Below are 18,341 nucleotides of genomic sequence, written 5' to 3'. Positions count from 1 at the left end.
TTAGGTACTATGTCCCAGATGTGATACTGGAACACTAGGATTTAAAAGAAAACCGAAGAAATTAAAAGAGCCTGTCCCAAATGGAAAAAAGAAGACCACAAAACTGGAGAGTTTAAATGACTTAGAAAGAACTTTATCGGAGAGTAAGGAGACTGCTGCTGCGGTATGTATACATTTAGAAACATTTTTTGAAATAAATGTTGGATGAAGCTTTATTTCGACTTGGCTTGTTCTTTCATAATGATTTCTTCACATGCATACTTTCAGATATGGAGGTGATCAGTAATTCTTTTGGTTTATAGTAAAAACCTATTGTCTTCAATCAGTTATTAGAGTATGATATATATGCAGGGCTTTTTAATAGCAGGAACTCCTTTGCATATTAGGCCACACACCTCTGATGTAGCCAGTCCTCCAAGAGCTTACGGTAGGCCCTGTAAGCTCTTGGAGGATTGGCTACATCAGAGTGTGTGTGGCCTAATATGGAAAAACTTAAGGAAAAACTTAAGGGTGCAACTTAAGGAAAAACTTAAGTGTGCAAATAATCTTATGCATTCAGTTGGTAGTTGTCATAGTGGCTAACTTGGGGTTGAAATGGCTGTTTTGGACAAATAGGATTTTTTTAAACACAGCATTGTAAATAAAAAAATTGACCTTTTAATAGTTTGAAATGTATACCTGCTGTGTGAGAATATAAAGGATATCATTTGACCCTGGTGAACTTCTAGTGGGGGGAAAAATTTTGAAAACGTTATGACAAACCCCAAAACATAGCAAAACTTTGTCTCACTGTGACCCCATAAGCCTAAATGTGTAGTTCTTTTACTTTCCTGTTTGTTTCCGGGGGTGGGGGTGAGGCATACATACTTCAAAAGTATTCTAGTATGCACATATTAGAATTATAGTTCTTAAAAGAGACAGAGTTGTCTTATGGATACACATATACATCTAAAATGTGGACTATAACTAACCCATATGGTAGTATTTCCAGAAAGTTCCAACAGCAGATAAGTTTCACAGGGAAGAGTAGGAGCAGAACAGTTTTTATTTCATATGAGTAGCAATAAATCCAGACGTTCATTTAACCGAGAAAGAAACAGCTTTCAGATTCAAAATCTACTCATCTGCCTTTTTGCCGTGACAGAATATCATTGAAGTCTGATCTGAATATAGCCCAAAATAGTCTGTGGAATAATGTTGTGCTATAAGGAAAGACCAAAGGAGCACATGTTTTTAAAGATTAAAGTTGCTTTTATGTTCAGTAATAAGGATTCTAAGCCTCAAGGCTGTGCCAGTATATTTCAGTTTCATACCTTTATTGCCAATATATATTTTATCATAAGGGAAATTTATAATAATTGATTGGATATAACCTGTTTGGAACTGCATGTGGTAAAGTTCTTAAGGATCAATTATTTCTCGACAATTGATTTCTCAACAATTTGAGGAACTTCTTTTTTTGGCTTTTCCTTGTTTGTTATGTTTTGTTAATGTATAGTTATGTGTTTGTGTAACTGAATAATAAAAGTTCTAGAAATTGCCATCTGTATTTAAGAAGCTTCAACCCTTCTGTTAAAAAGCACTTGCTTCTAATACTATCCATGCTGTAACTTGCTTCCAGATGGCCACTCTTGGTGAAGCTCGTTTAAAGGAGATGGAAGCATTACATTCTCTGAGAGCAGCAAATGAAGAAAAACTCTTCTGTAATCCTCAGGATGTAGAGATCAAAGTTTGCCTATGCCAGAGGGAGCCAGCAGCACCTATGATACAGTGTGAACTTTGCAGAGGGATCTTTCATACCAGCTGTGTTTCAGTGCCCAGCACTTTGCAGGAACCTCAGGTGTGGCTCTGTCCTCACTGCCACAGATCAGAAAAACCTCCTTTAGAAAAGATTCTGCCTTTACTGGCCTCCTTACAACGTATTCGTGTGAGACTGCCTGAGGGAGATGCTTTACGTTATATGATAGAGAGAACCGTGAACTGGCAACACAGAGCACAACAAATGCTATCCTCAGGGAATATTACACTTACACAAGACAAAGCAGGTTCAGGGATACTGTACAGCAGGTGGCAAACCATGGCAGGCCAGTTGCAAGAGACCAGCAAGGTAAGACTCCAATTACTTTCTGATAAAAAGATCATATAAATGTATTAGCATGTCAGCTAATGCTTCACTTGCATGTGTCAGTGGGTACACTTAAACTCTTGAACAACAGTACTATACTAAATTATGTATTTTATTGGATAATTCTCAAGGGTAGGTTTATTTATTTGTTTTAGTATATTTCTATTCCACCCATTCCCCCGTAGGGCTCAGGACGGAGCACAACATATAATAAAACAATAAAATACAATAAAAACATTTTATGAACAGACAACTCAGCAGCACTCAGAAAATTTCCATATCACAATATTGCCCAGCCTGGCCGTCTCACATCATGACAAGATGTTATCCCATAAAGATGGCAGATATTATTCCATTTTATAGCATAAATGACAATGCCAACAGGGGAGGGCAACCGGATCAAGAAATACACGCAGTTACTAGTTATGGGCCCAACATTACATTTGAATGTGAGTGTTCTTCTCTCACTCCAGACTCTCATGCAACTCTGTCATGAATTTCATCCAGTTTATGCCCCGAACCTAACTATAATAGCTGCCTCCTATAATCTTGTCTTGTACGTCTTATCTCTCTGCCTGCTGTTATTCATTTTGCTTCTCTGTGAATAGCATTTCAGAACGTCTTTATAACAAAAAAGAGGTGTTTCTCATACCTTGGACTGACAAAGCCAAAGCTACAACCAGGGCAATTTAAAACAGTGTGTTAATTTAAAAAAAACAGTTCAAGGGATCTAAAGATAAAATGTAAACTTGACACCAGGTGCTCTTCTATTTTTAAGGAAGGAGCTCCACAATACCTGCATTATTCAAACCTATAAGCCACCCTCCTGTGCTTTGCCAGAAAGAAAGAAAAGCTGGGAACAATAAACATTCTTATCAGCATCAAGCCATTTATGCAAAATTTTCAGTTTTACAGACTGATAGCATATCAGGAGGTTGGGGCAAAGCAATCCTCCTTCCTGTCCTGTTGTTTTTGCAATAGAACTATGGGTTTCTTATTTGGCAAAATGATTTTTGAGAAATATTTTTAATGTTTGATAAGAAACTGTTTTACATAAAATAGAATTTTTACAACACAAATCATTTTCAAAGTTATTGTCCTGTCAAAGCATAAAGTATGTAGGAAAGCCAAATTCACAAGTAATTCTTAATTCTTGAGAAACTCCTGTCTTTTGATGCACCGATGTAGCTGCCATATATCGAATCAGAATATAGGTCTGTTAGGATCAGTACTGTCTAGTCAAATTTACAGTGGCTTTCCAGCATCACAGGACTTTTAGATCACTATGTGATTTTTTAAAGTGGAGATGCCAAGGATTGAAATTGTGTTCCTCCGTATGGAAACCAGATGCTATACTAATGAGTCATGACTTCTCTTGACTCCCCCCCCCCCGCACTTTCAGTCTATTGGGGGCAGATGCAGCAGTGCATTCCAAGACTACTTCTTGAGAGCCAGCTGTGGTGTAGTGGTTAAAAAGTTTTGTACTCTAATCTGGAGAACTGGGCTTGATTCCCCACTTTTCCACATGCAGCCAGCTGGGTAACCTTGGGCCAGTCATAGTTTTATCAGAGCTCTCTCAGCCCCACCTACTTCACAGGGTGTCTGTTGTAGGGAGATGAAAGGAAAGTGATTGTAAGCCACTCCAAGACTCCTTTGGGTAGTGGAGGGTAGGGTATAAAACCAACTCTTCTCCTCCTCCTCCACCTGACTTGGAGTTCTGTTAAATCCCTGCTTACTGCTCTGGCAAGGAACCAGCATGAACCCCACAAAAACTGTCTGAGAAGTTCATGGAAGTCCATGACCTTGGACCCATCAGGGACTTCAGTTCATGCCCATTCCTAGGCCAGTATGCTTATTTCTTGAGTTCTAAGTTAATGAGGGATTTTGTCAAAAGCTTTTTAGAAACCCAGGTATACATCTGTCAGACTACCCCAGTCTATATTTGATACAAAAGTTCTGAAAGTTTGGTGAAGCAGGACTTCAGAAACTGCTGACTTGACAAAGAAAGGCTTGTTCTTGTAGGTATTTAATTATTCTAGATTTGACAGTGCTTTCCACCAAATTATGCATTACATAAATTAGGCTGATGAGTCTGTAATTTGTGTTATTCCCCATTCCAGCTTGTTCTTTTTATCAATCTGATTATGTGAAAAAACATTCTTGTATTTTTAGAATTGGTATGCAAAATTGATACATAAAATCTTTTGCGAAATTTTAATTACAGCAGGTTATTTTAATATTTGAATTAAAAGTACATTTTAATACTATTATTATTATGTTCAAGTCAAACCATGTTAGCAGTGAATATGTTACATCTGTTTCTTTTTACTAGGTATCACAGACAATTGGTGCTACCTCTTTCTCTTTGCCTCATGACTGGAATAACAGACCCATCCATTTACACTCTCCTTTTTCTACAGGACAAAACTGCATCCCCCTCCATGGTAAGTATCGTTCCTTCTAACAGTAAAGTGTATGGCCCCTGTGTCACTAATCAAAGCGGTGTAGTGGGACCAGTTACAATAAAGGTGTGTGGGGGGGTGTTTCTGCATATCAGAGGAAGCCTAAAGGGTATTCAGAAATATTGTTTCTCCTGGAAACCAAAAGCTCAGCCAGAATGAGGTCACATTTCACTTGATGACAGGTAGAATGGAAGCAAGCAGCTTGCTTCCTTTCAGCCTAAGTAAAATTGCTTGTAACGATCTTCATCGTGGTCTCTGTGCAGTCCCACACATGGGTTTTCCCGCTGAAACGAACCCGACCTCGGAGAATTTAAAGCTAGCCTAGGTGTTTATTTTGGCATGCATTCCCTCCCACTCTGGGAAGCAGGCATCCACTGCACATGCCTGGAGCGAGGGGAAGGTGCTCCACCCACCCAGTTTCTTTCTAACCGCCGCTCGGGATAGTCCTTCCTTGTTGCGTCTCCTCAACTTTACTAGCCTTATTACCTTCTTCAACCTTCGTATTCCTTCATCGTCCGTCTTCGTCTTTTTCGATCTTCTACTGGTATCGTACAAAAAAATAATTTTTTTACCCGCTTTACTATCTCCTCATCTTCCTTTCCCTTCCCCCCCTCCCGGGCGTATGGAAGGAAAGGATCTGAAAACTACTTTTAAAAAAATGTCCTTGCTGCGGGGCGAAAATCCCCTTAACAGACGGATACCCTCAGTGCTTATTTTGTTTGGGGGAGGCTCACAGGACCGACACTTGTACCTATTACAGCCAATTCGGAAAACAGGCGAGAAAAAAACACACCGCTAGGCTGAAGAGTCACCTTTTAGAGTCTTCATTGCGGCCTGTGATGTCCCACACTTTTGGGTCCCAAAACTCGCCACCTTCCCTGACCCCGCAAAGGGACGTGGCAAAACTGACAGCTTCAGTGGCATCGGCTCCCAGTAAGCCTAAGTCCAGCAAACATACTAAAAAGTCAGACGAATCCAAGGGAAAGCACCACTTGGAACCTTCGTCGAAGCGACAGCAGGAGTTGAAAGCTACATCGAAGTCGACTTTGAGGACCCAACCGAATCCGAGAGCTTTGAATATCATGAGTACAACCTCGGTATCGAAAACTTCGGTATCGAAACGTACGACACCAATTGTTCCACCAGAACTTTCGATGCCCACAGATGTGATTGCTGACGAGATCATACGGATTCGATCCCGGTCACCAAGACATCTTAGCCACTGAGTCTATGGAACCATCACCTCAAATCCAAACACAACGAGCCAACCTTCGTGAGGTGCATTCATTCCGTGAGGTATCGGCACCAAGAACATTTAAAGATTCTGCTGTCTCCCCACTCCATCAGGAATCCCCAGCTCGTTGGTACCGAGAAAGATCTCCAAGTCGACATAGAGATTGATATTATTATTATAGCCAGTCCAGATCTCGGTCTCCATCTCCATACCGACACCATCACTATTACAGGCCTTCTAGATCACCATCTGTAGAATACCGACATAGGTACCATGACCCACCTCGGTACCGTGAGGAATCCTATCAACCTCGGTACCGAGAGGAAGCTCATCATTACAGGCACATTGAAGATCCACATCACCGGTACCATGATGAAGCCTACTATCGACTCCGACAGGAACCAAAGCAGACATCACCGGCTCCTTCGACATCCGCTCTATCTAAACATACAGTACAACCCGACCAACCTACCCTGGCGACGAAACCTTTAACTTTGAGGACATTGATACTTGACAGACCCACAACTCCTGTAGATGCTCCAGAGGATTCCGAAGCCGAAAACTGAGTCATCACATTCTGTCTCATCATCAACATCACCTGCGTCTGACATTAGAAAGCCAGCTGACCTATCTCCATCTGAGAGATCTAAACCTTATCTGGATTTACTCACAAACATGGCAAATACACTCAACATAAAACTAACCACAGATCTGCCGAGAGTATCAGATGTGGTCCATGACCTGGTCCATGCTGATTTACCTGCAGGATCCTTCTTACCTATGCTACCTGTCCATTTAGAAGCATTGAAGGAAGCTTGGGGTAAGCCGGCTTCAATTCCACCAACGTCTAAATGAATTGAATCCCTATACAAAATACATGCATCAGATTCGAAATTCTTATTTAATCATCTTGCTCCAAATTCAATAATTGTACATTCGTCCTCGAAATCAAAGCAGACATGTCACCCTGTTCCACCGGAGAAAGAAGGAAAGAAATTGGACACATTGGGCAGAAAACTCTACTCCCTCTCTACCACTACATCCAAAATTCACAACTATTTGGCCTATTTCGCTGCCTATACTTTCAATTTATCGTCCCAACTGAATACATTGGTTCCATCCTTACGTGAAACTTCACAGAAACAGGCTTCAAAGATACTGCAAGAGCTTAACCGTGTAAGTAAGCAACAAATCAACTCAGTCCGGCATGCTGTTGCTTGCTCTTCAAGAACCATGGCTACCTCCATTGCCTTATGTAGGCATGCCTGGCTCTGTTCCTCATCACTTCAACCTGACATAAAGTTTAAAATAGAAGATTTGCCCTTTGACAGCCAAGGTCTTTTTAACACAACCACTGATGACATCTTAACCACAGTAGATGACAGCAGAAAGAGAGCCAAGAGATTAGGGGTTAGCCAGCAACAACCTCAAACTAACAGGCAAAGAGGATGGAAACCGTCCTTCTACAAGCACCCCCGTTCACCCAGGCAAGCTGATTATTGGAAACGCAAAGCTCCACCAGCCAAGCAACCATTCCATCAGTGACCACGACCACAATCGACTAAGAAGGCGACTACGGCCCTGAAACAGAGTCTCTTTTACTTGCTGATGCCACCATCACCGATACATCATCTCCATCCCCGTGCAACAAGACTGGTTCCCTTTTACCCCACGTGGGAATCCATAACATCGGATTCATGAGTCCTGGCGATCATCCACACAGGTTACACCATAGGGTTCGCTTTGCCCCCGAAGCACCATCGCTTTATACCTACTCCTTCTCTACCCCTCCAGGAAGAGATCACTACCTTGCTGACCAAGGCAGCCATAGAACCAGTACCACTTCAATTCCAGCACACAAGGTTCTATTCCCGATACTTCCTGGTCCCAAGGAAAGATGGAGGACAACGTCCAATACTGGACCTCCGCGAACTCAACCGTCATATCCGATACAAAAAATTCTGCATGATCACCCTGCAGTCTATTCTTCCTCTACGCTTGGATGGCACTCATAGACCTTCGAGACGCCTATTTCCATCTTACCATCGACCATTGCCACAGAAGATTCCTGAGGTTCGCTGTCGGGAACGACCACTATCAGTTCTGTGCTCTTCCCTTCAGCCTATCGATAGCACCAAGAGTCTTCACGAAGTGCATGGCAGTGGTGGCGGCGTCACTCCGTCAATGGAAAATTTCCATATATCCGTACGTAGACGACTGGCTCATTGTGGCTCAATCCCAAGAGCAACTTCAACAGAACATTTCGACTACTCTAACACTTCTATCTTCACTAAGCCTACAAGTTAACCTCCAAAAATCCAACCTTGTCCCAACACAAGACATCCAATTTATAGGCACACTTCTATCAACAATAGCTCACAAAGCCTACCTGCCGGCAGACAGAGTTCACAACATTCAGACCCTAGCCAATGCCATCATATCTCATCCCACCCAGACAGCTCTCATCTTTCAACGCATGCTGGGCCTTATGGCGGCTATGACTGCTGTCCTCTGTCATGCAAGGCTTGGCATGAGACCCCTACAATTGTGGTTCGTAAGGTCGTTCCATCCACACAGTCAATGCCAGCGAATTGTACTAACAGTCCCACATCACATTCTTCCAGCACTGGAATGGTGGACAACAGAACATCACCTTCTGGCAGGAATGCCATTCCTGAGATCACCTCCATCAGCCATTGTCACGACAGATGCTTCGAGATGGGGTTGGGGAGCGCATTTCGACACACTAACGGTGCAAGGACAGTGGGCAGCCTACGAAAAATCCCTCCATATCAACTGTCTGGAGTTCTTGGCGGTCCACAGAGCACTCAAGTGTTTTCTGCCATCTCTTCACGGTCTGCACATTCAGGTCACATCAGACAATGTTGCGACCGTGTTCTATATCAACTGGCAGGGAGGTACTGCATCTACCCGTCTGTACAAAAGAGCTCTAGCTCTCTGGCATTGGAGCATTGCTCACAACATACATCTGACAGCTGTGCATCTACCTGGGACCAAAAATATCCAAGCGGATACCCTAAGTTGCCAACTCATGAACGATCACGAATGGACACTCAAACGATGCTATCTCCAACCAGTCTTCAAAATGTTCGGAGTTCCAGTCATAGATGTATTTGCTTCCCCGGACAATACCCAATGCACACGCTTCTACATGCGAGGTCCCCCATCAACTCAGTCTGCAGGAGATGCCTTTCTCCACCAATGGAAAGGACCGTTTCACTACTTCTTTCCACCCATTCCACTAATAACGAGAACGCTTCAAAAGATCCAATCGGATCAGACCGATTGCATACTAATCACACACTGGTGGCCTTGTCAACCATGGTTCACCACACTTCTCCTTCTCTCCAACAGTGTATTTCATTACTTCCCTCAAACTCGGGCCTCCTTTCGCAACAAAATGGCAAGGGTCCTACATCACGATCCAGGGCTCCTGCGACTGACTGCATGGAGAATCAGTTTTTAGAATTTCCTGCGGAAGTCCGACATGTTCTATTGAATGCCAGAAAACCATCCACCAGAAGGTCTTATTCTCAAAAATGGAAGCGGTTTGCTGAGTATGCCGCCCATCACAATATTTTACCTACATCATCCTTTATAGCTCAAATGCTGTCATACACCTTATCTCTTCCAACTCCGGCCTCGCTTACTCCTCTTTGAAAGTTTATTTGGCCGCTATTTCAGCCTTCTATCCACATATCGAAGGACGCACGGTGTTTTCTCATCCTGCTGCAAAATCATTCCTCAGAGGCATTCTACACCTGCGACCCCCAATTCGTCAATTGCAACCTACATGGAGTTTATCTCTTGTTCTGAGTCAACTAATGAAACCTCCCTTTGAACCAATGGCATCTATCCCACTGCATCTTTTATCATGGAAAACAGCACTATTGGTGGCACTTACATCTGGCAAAAGAGCTAGCGATGTTTGTGCTTTCCGGACAGACCCACCTTACACTGTCTTCCACCATGACAGAGTGGTTCTACATCCTGATTCAACCTTTCTCCCAAAGGTCATTTCACCTTACCATCTGGGAAAATCGACCACTTTATCTTCTTTCTTCCAGAATCCTAGTGACACGGGCCAACGAACTTTACACAATCTTGACCTACGTCGGTCCCTTGCTTGATGGAACAAGCCCTTTTCGTAAGGACTCGAGACTTTTCGTAGCGTACGGAACTCATAAACAAGGACAAAGAATCTCTACCCAGAGACTCTCAAAGTGGGTTGTGGCTGCTATTGCGTTATGCTACTAACTAGCTAAACAACCTATACCTGAACATTTACGAGCCCATTCCACTAGAGCTCTTTCTACATCCTCGGCTTTCTCCGAGGGCGTACCGATGGAAGACATCTGTGCCGCTGCAGTCTGGTCTTCTTCATCGACATTCGCCACGCCTTAGATGTCCGTGCACGGCGAGACGTGTCCTTTGGACAAGCTGTACTTCACTCTATCTTTGATTGAAGCCTGCAGTCTCCTCTCCTGTAAGTACAATATTTTTGGTTGTCTATATGCATACTTAATCCATGCCATTCCTTTTCAGAACCAGCACCCGCCTCCGTGCACTTCAGTTTACCAGTCACCCATGTGTGGGACTGCACAGAGACCACAATGAAGATAAACAGGTTGCTTACCTGTAACTGATGATCTTCGAGTGGTCATCTGTGCAGTCACACACTCCTGCCCAGCCTTCCCCGCTGCTGGTTTATGCTATGCTTACCTTTTCAAATTCCTCTATACAGCGGCTAGAAGAAACTGGGTGGGTGGAGCACCTTCCCCTCGCTCCAGGCATGCGCAGTGGATGCCTGCTTCTCAGAGTGGGAAGGAATGCGTGCCAAAATAAACGCCTAGGCTAGCTTTAAATTCTCCGAGCTTGGATTCGTTCCAACTGGAAAACCCATGTGTGTGACTGCACAGATGACCACTCGAAGATCATCAGTTACAGGTAAGCAACCTGTTTTTCTTGTAGGGGACTGAAGGCCAGGGAGGAGAGTTTATTTATTTAATTCATTTATACTCTGCCCTTTTCTCCAGTGGGGACCCAAAGCAGCTTACATCCTTCTCCTTTCCTCCCTTTTATCTCACAACATCCCTGGGAGGTACGTTAGGCTGAGACAATGCGACTGCTACAAGGTCACCCAGTGAACTTCCTTGACATGAGCAGGCATTCATACCTGGATCTTCCAGATCCTAGTCTGACATTCTTAACCACTGTACCACACAGGCTCTCTGAATGTTGGTTTGACTCATCAAATTTCTATTCTTCAGATGTTGCATTCTGTGGGTGGCCAGTCCCAGCACTCTTGATCTGGTTGGTATTGGGTTCAGCTTGATTTTACCTCATCCCCACACCAAGTATTAATATTCTCATAGCCTTCAAAAGACAGGAAATGCTATCAGTATATTTGCCCCAGCGCTTTCATAGTAGGTGGTAAGGCTACAGAGATATTTGTCCATTGCTCAGCACCCTCCACCAAGAGCTTTGGGAGTAGATTTCTGAATTGCCTGCCAAAGTGCTTTTGCGAGATTCAGTGCTCCTGTGGCAGGGAGGGTAAGGCAAAGAGCAACTTTCTAACCCCACCCCCAGTGATTTCAAACCTATAAGCCACCCTCCTGTGCTTTGCCAGACTATTGGAAAACATACCCGATAGGGAATGTGCCCTTAGGACTATGGTGAGAGGGGAGAGGAAGAACAAGATCTTCTTCGTGGTCTCTGTGCAGTCCCACACATGGGTTTTCCTATCAGGACGAACCCTACCTCGGAGATTTTAAATAGCTAGCCTAGGCGTTATTTTTGGCGCGCACTCCCTCCCGCTCTGGGGAGCAGGCATCCACTGCGCATGCCTGTAGCGCGAGGGAGGCGCCCAACCCACTCAGTTTCTTTCCAACCGCCGCCCGGGATAGTCCTACCTCGTTGCGCTCCTCACTTACCTCAGATATCTAGCCTTCGTTTTCCTCAAGTTTCCTCTTCTTTCATCCTTCGCTATTTCTTCATATTCTTATCTTCAAAAAAAAAAAAAAAAAAAAAAAGATTTAGATAAATATCTTCCCCGCTTTTTCCTCAGACCTCCCTTCCCCCACCCCCACCCCCCCCCCCCGGGCGTATGGAAGGAAGGGACAGTAAAATAACTTTCAAAAGGTGCTCGCGCTGTAGGGCGAAAATCCCTACATCGGACGGGCATTCGCTTTGCTTGTTCTGTTTGGGAGAATCCCATAAAGTGGACGCCTGTGCGCACTGCCTTCAATTTTGCAAACAGGCGCGAAAAAACAGAGCCGCTAGACTCAGAAGCCACTTAATGGAGTCTGTGCTCCAGCCTGATATGTCGCAATCTTCGTCAGCAAGTAAGTCGCCTCCCCTACTGACTCCCCAAGGGGACGGCGCAAGGTCGGCAGCTTCAGTGGCCATTGCTCCCAGCAAGCATAAGTCCGGCGATGCCGCGAAAGCCGGCGACGGCGCGAGAACGTCAGAACAAACGGCCGCGGCGACTAAACCAAAGGGCGGGAAGCACACTAAGAAACATAAGCATTCCGACCCGAAGGGCCAGAAGGATTCGAGAAAACCGTCCGATCCGAAGGCTCCGCGGAAACCGACAGACCCGAAGGACCCGAAGATTCCGAAGGACTCGAGAAAATCCTCCGAACAACAGAATGAGCCTGAGACGCAATGCGAGCCTTCCACTCCCGGATCCGACACCCAGGAAGTGACCACCCCGGCTACGGAGTCGCCGCACCAGCAGACGGAAGAAGTTATTCCCATTCCGTCCCGATCCCCTTCCCCGCATGGATCCATGCTAGACCCTGCGCTGGAGCCGATTCGAGACCCGCAACAGTGGACTCGACACCACATCAATCCTAGATCGTTCCGCGATATGTCGAATCCCATCCAGCACAAACATGATGCTTACAGGTACTTCGATGCGCATCGGTTCCCAGCCAGGTCTCCCAGCATGGAGAGATATAGGTACCATCATGCGCGTTTCCCGGAGAGATCCCCTAGTAGAGGGAGGGACCGCCATCGCTACAACCCGAGATCTCGGTCCCCATCCATGTCCCCGAGGCGACGCCATTATGCTTCAAGGTCTCCTTCCATCGAATCCCATGCATGCTGCGGATACCATCATTCTCGGTACCGAACCGATTATCACATGAACCCATCCAAGGAAGCGACTCCTGTCCAACGGAGCAAGCAACCACCGAGACAGCCGTCTCCGACTCCTTCCACTTCGACTTCTAAACCTAGGGGTGCGATTCCAGTGGAACCCAAAAGCACGACTCCAACCAGACCGGACCTACCTGAACCCGAACCTGACTCTGATGCTGAATCCGAAGCTCAATCATCGGATTCGATACAGTCCATGTCCCCTGGGTCCCCTGCTTCAGATATCGCCAAGCCCGCGGATTTGTCACCTTCCGAAGGGGCAAAGACATACCTGGACTTGATTGCCAATATGGCCTCTGCACTTAACGTAACTCTGACTTCGGATGCACCCAAGGTGACAGACGTGGTACACGACCTGGTGCACTCAGATTTACCTGCTGGTTCCTTTCTGCCGATGCTGCCGGTACACCTAGAAGCCATCAAAGAAGCTTGGGACAACCCAGCCTCCATTCCCCCGACTTCAAAACGAATCGAATCCCTTTATAGGATCCAAGCACCGGATTCGAAATTTTTATTTAGCCATCCAGCACCGAATTCTCTGATAGTGCATTCATCTTCTAAAACCAAACAGACCCGCCACCCGGTACCCCCTGAGAAGGAAGGCAGGAAGTTAGATACTCTTGGAAGGAAAATGTATTCAATCTCGACGGCAACTGCCAAGATCAACAATTACCTAGCATACTTCGCCGCGTATTCCCACAATATCTCCTCCCAACTGAATACGCTAGTCTCTGCCCTGCCTGAGCCCTCCCAGAAACAAGCCTGCAAGCTACTTCAGGAGCTCAACAGGATTTCAAAGCAACAGATAAACACCATCCGTCACTCTGTGGGGTGCACTTCCAAGGCGATGGCCGCCTCCATTGCCCTAAGGCGACATGCTTGGCTTCGATCCTCTTCGTTGCAGCCTGATCTAAAATTCAAGATAGAAGACCTTCCCTTCGATGGCCAAGGTCTCTTTAATGCCACAACGGACGATATACTGTCCACCGTGGATGACAGCCGCAAACGAGCGAAAAGATTGGGGGTAGCCCAACAGCAACAACAACAACAGAGCTATAAGCCCAGATCATGGAAACCAACCCCCTTCAAACGTTCCAGATCCCCTCGACAATCTGAATACTGGAAACGTAAAGCTCCTCCTCCAAAGCAATCCTTTAACCAGAGACAGCAGAGACCACAACCACCTAAAAAGGCTGCATCTTCATCGAAGCAGTCTCTTTGACTTTCTACCTCTACCACTTCAGCACGTCTCCAGGCTTCTTCCATTTCTCGACAATTGGCAACAAATAACCACAGACAAATGGGTTCTGAACATTATTTTGAGGGGCTACTCCATAGAGTTCCAAGCACCACCAAAAAGACATCATTTTGTTTCCACTCCCCCATCACCTTCCCTTCAGGAAGAAATAGACACCTTAACAGCCAAAGCGGCTATAGAGCCTGTCCCAGTCCAGTATCATCGGACAGGTTTTTATTCCAGGTACTTTCTAGTCCCGAAAAGGGATGGGGGACAGCGCCCGATTCTGGATCTAAGAGCCCTAAACAAATTCATCCGCCACAGAAAATTCAGAATGATCACCTTACAATCGATTCTGCCATTAATCCCCAGAAACTCCTGGATGGCACTGGTAGATTTACAGGACGCATACTTCCACCTGACAATACACCAATGCCACAGGAAGTTTCTGCGTTTCGCCGTTGGCAACAACCACTACCAGTTCCGAGCTCTGCCCTTCGGACTTTCCACGGCACCACGGACATTCACAAAATGTATGGCGGTTATTGCAGCGTACCTCAGGCAACGCGGCGTTGCAACCTACCCATACATAGACGATTGGCTCCTTGTGGGAGCTTCAAGGACACAGTTGATGAAGGACATTTCCATCACACTTGCGCTCCTAGCAAACCTGGGCCTCCAGGTCAATCATCAAAAGTCACACCTTACCCCAACTCAAGACATTCAGTTTATTGGGGCTCGTTTGTGCACCACGGACCACAAGGCGTATCTTCCTGTGGACAGGATATCCTCCATTCAGACGCTGGCCACACAAATAATGCAACAACCCAAACAAGCGGCCTTCAACATTCAGCGCATGTTAGGACTTATGGCAGCCACAACGGCAGTTCTGACACACGCAAGACTACGCATGCGAACCCTACAAATCTGGTTCGTCCGCGCGTTTCGACCCCAACACCAATCTCAAGGAACGGTCCTCACTGTTCCGAGCCACATCCTCCCTTCGCTCGAATGGTGGACAGTTCGAGCTCACCTGCTTGCGGGAATGCCCTTTTTACGGCCAAGTCCATCAGCAGTGGTTACAACAGACGCCTCGAGATGGGGCTGGGGAGCTCATCTCGACGTACTCACGGTCCAGGGGCAATGGACACCGTACGAACAGTCGCTCCACATCAATTGCTTAGAGCTTCTAGCTGTTCACAGAGCGTTAAAATCGTTCCTTCCATCTCTTCAAGGCCTACACGTACAGATCGCCTCAGACAATGTGGCGACGGTTTTTTATATAAACAGGCAAGGAGGGACAGCATCCACCCGCCTTTGCAAAAGAGCAATGCACCTGTGGCATTGGAGTATTGCCCATCAGATTCACCTCACTGCGGTACATCTTCCTGGCATACAGAATGTTCAAGCGGACAGACTGAGCAGATATTCCATCAACGACCACGAGTGGTCACTCCACCGGTCATACCTTCTGCCAGTATTCCGGAAATTCGGAACTCCGTCAATAGATGCGTTTGCTGCACCAGACAATGCACAGTGTGCGATCTTTTTTATGAGAGGTCCGCCCTCACAACAGTCTGCAGGGGATGCCTTCATACAGACGTGGACCGGTCCACTACACTTCCTCTTCCCTCCCTTTCCGTTAATAACACGGTGCATACAGAAAATTCAACTGGACAACACAGATTGCATTCTCGTGACGCCATGGTGGCCACGTCAGCCATGGTTCACAACCCTTCTCCTCCTGTCAGAAAGCACTTACCATCACTTCCCTCTGGCACACAACCTCCTGTCCCAACAGAACGGCAGGGTTCTGCACCACGACCCGAACAGACTTCGCCTGACGGCCTGGAGGATATGTTCTCAGACTTTCCTGAAGGAGTAAGACACGTTCTCCTTAATGCAAGGAAACCGTCAACAAGGAAGTCATATTCCATGAAATGGAAAAGGTTTTCCATCTACGCTACCAAGCATAATTTCAGACCCTCCTCGGCTTCCATGCCTCAAATCTTAGCATATACACTGCATTTGTCAGAAAAGGGCCTTACGTACTCCTCTCTGAAGGTGCACCTGGCAGCAATCTCAGCTTTTCACCCGCATGTACAGGGTCGAACTGTCTTCTCACACCCTGCTGCGAAATCCTTCTTAAAGGGAATCTTACATTTGCACCCACCACTACGGCAAATGTATCCTAGCTGGAGTTTGTCACTAGTGCTTAGCCAACTAGTAAAACCACCTTTTGAACCTATGGCTACGATACCACTTCACCTCCTCTCATGGAAAACGGCTCTTTTAGTTGCACTCACCTCTGCTAAAAGAGCAAGTGATCTCTGCGCGTTCAGAGCGGACTCGCCTTACACCATGTTTCACCATGATAAGGTGGTGTTACGGCCAGATCCCGCTTTCTTACCGAAGGTGGTCTCCGCATTCCATCTGCATAGAACCACTACCTTACCTGCCTTTTTCCAACGGCCTACGGATAAGGGCCAAGAAGCTCTACACTGTCTAGACGTGAGAAGAGCACTCGCCTACTATATAGATCGAACTGCATCGTTCCGCACAGACTCCAGACTTTTCGTGGCCTACGGCCGCCGTCATAAGGGAAAAAAGATATCTACGCAGAGACTATCAAAGTGGTTGGTTGCTGCTATAGAGCTGTGCTACAAGCTCGCGAAGCAACCAGTTCCATCTGCCATAAGAGCTCATTCTACAAGAGCTTTGTCAACGTCATCTGCCCTTGCCAGGGGTGTATCCATGGAGGACATTTGCGCTGCTGCCGCTTGGTCTTCCTCCTCGACCTTCGCCACGCACTACGCTTTGGACGTTCGTGCTAGGTGGGATGCATCCTTTGGACAGGCAGTTCTTCGCTCCATCTTTGACTAAGAAGCTGGTCCGGGCTTGGTGAGTAGTTACTTACCTTATAGCCTATAATGTGCTGCCTATGTTGCACTAACCTTTGCACTATTTTTTCCTCCAACTCTAGTGCCAGCACCCACCGCCTTGCAGATCAGCTTATCAGTCACCCATGTGTGGGACTGCACAGAGACCACGAAGAAGATAAACAGGTTACTCACCTGTAATTGATGATCTTCGAGTGGTCATCTGTGCAGTCACACACGCCCGCCCAGCCGTCCCCGCTGCTGGCTACTTGTCTTATATATCCGCGCTCCTATTATGTCAGCGGCGGGGAAAGAAACTGAGTGGGTTGGGCGCCTCCCTCGCGCTACAGGCATGCGCAGTGGATGCCTGCTCCCCAGAGCGGGAGGGAGTGCGCGCCAAAAATAACGCCTAGGCTAGCTATTTAAAATCTCCGAGGTAGGGTTCGTCCTGATAGGAAAACCCATGTGTGTGACTGCACAGATGACCACTCGAAGATCATCAATTACAGGTGAGTAACCTGTTTTTCCCAAAAATGTAACCTTACAGGGAAGATGTCATGGAGGGCTAAGTCTGGAGGGGAGATTAAGAGCCTGTTGGAAACATTGTGCAACATTGCTGTGGGTCCTCATGTGCTTTACTTATTATCAAAAGTGAGATTCTAAACATAAAGTGACAAGATCTTTGTGTTGCAGCTCTGGACTGTACATTCATATGGAAGGGGGTAGATCTTGTGAACAAACTTTTCTTTAGAAAGAGATTTAAAATATATGAATGTCACTATTGGAATCATACAATTTTTTGTGTTGTCATTATAGCTATTAGTGCAGAGCTGAATGAATTGATGATGGAAGCCCAATTGCTACAGGTTTCACTACCTGAAATACAAGAGCTCTACGAGATCTTATTCACAAAACAGAACCCTGTTGCAAAGACTGAACAGAAGTCATCAGTAGGACCAACAAGTGAAAAGGCAGGTATTTTTGGACCAAAATTCCACTGAGAAAGACAGCAGTTGCTTAGCTATTAAGTGAAATTTTGTGAAAAGGTTTATTTTAACCCCCACCCTCCCCAAATGCAGCTTCTCATCAACAGGACCCATGGAGTCACAGAGTGCCTCTCCAAAGAATAAGTTATTTCCCCATAACGTTGCTAGTCACACCAGCAAGTGATGCAAATGGCCTGAGAGACACATCAGAAATACAGTCCTCTGCATTTTACATC

General features: G+C 45.9%; 1 protein-coding gene across 1 annotated transcript in view; it reads left to right on the top strand.

Moving 5' to 3' along the window:
- KDM5B (lysine demethylase 5B) overlaps window positions 1-18,341 on the top strand; it is a 100,275-nt gene that overhangs the window by 72,840 nt on the left and 9,094 nt on the right. The window contains exons 23-26 of the mRNA XM_060231078.1: window positions 5-163; window positions 1,622-2,107; window positions 4,458-4,569; window positions 17,936-18,090. Of these exons, the coding sequence (XP_060087061.1) occupies window positions 5-163; window positions 1,622-2,107; window positions 4,458-4,569; window positions 17,936-18,090 (912 nt within the window). The remainder of the gene's footprint in view (window positions 1-4; window positions 164-1,621; window positions 2,108-4,457; window positions 4,570-17,935; window positions 18,091-18,341) is intronic.

Source organism: Heteronotia binoei, chromosome 2 (genome assembly GCF_032191835.1).
Source record: "Heteronotia binoei isolate CCM8104 ecotype False Entrance Well chromosome 2, APGP_CSIRO_Hbin_v1, whole genome shotgun sequence".
Taxonomy (NCBI): Eukaryota; Metazoa; Chordata; class Lepidosauria; order Squamata; family Gekkonidae; genus Heteronotia; species Heteronotia binoei.
Note: the sequence above shows the minus strand (reverse complement) of the source record. Positions and strands in the feature narration are given on the sequence as shown.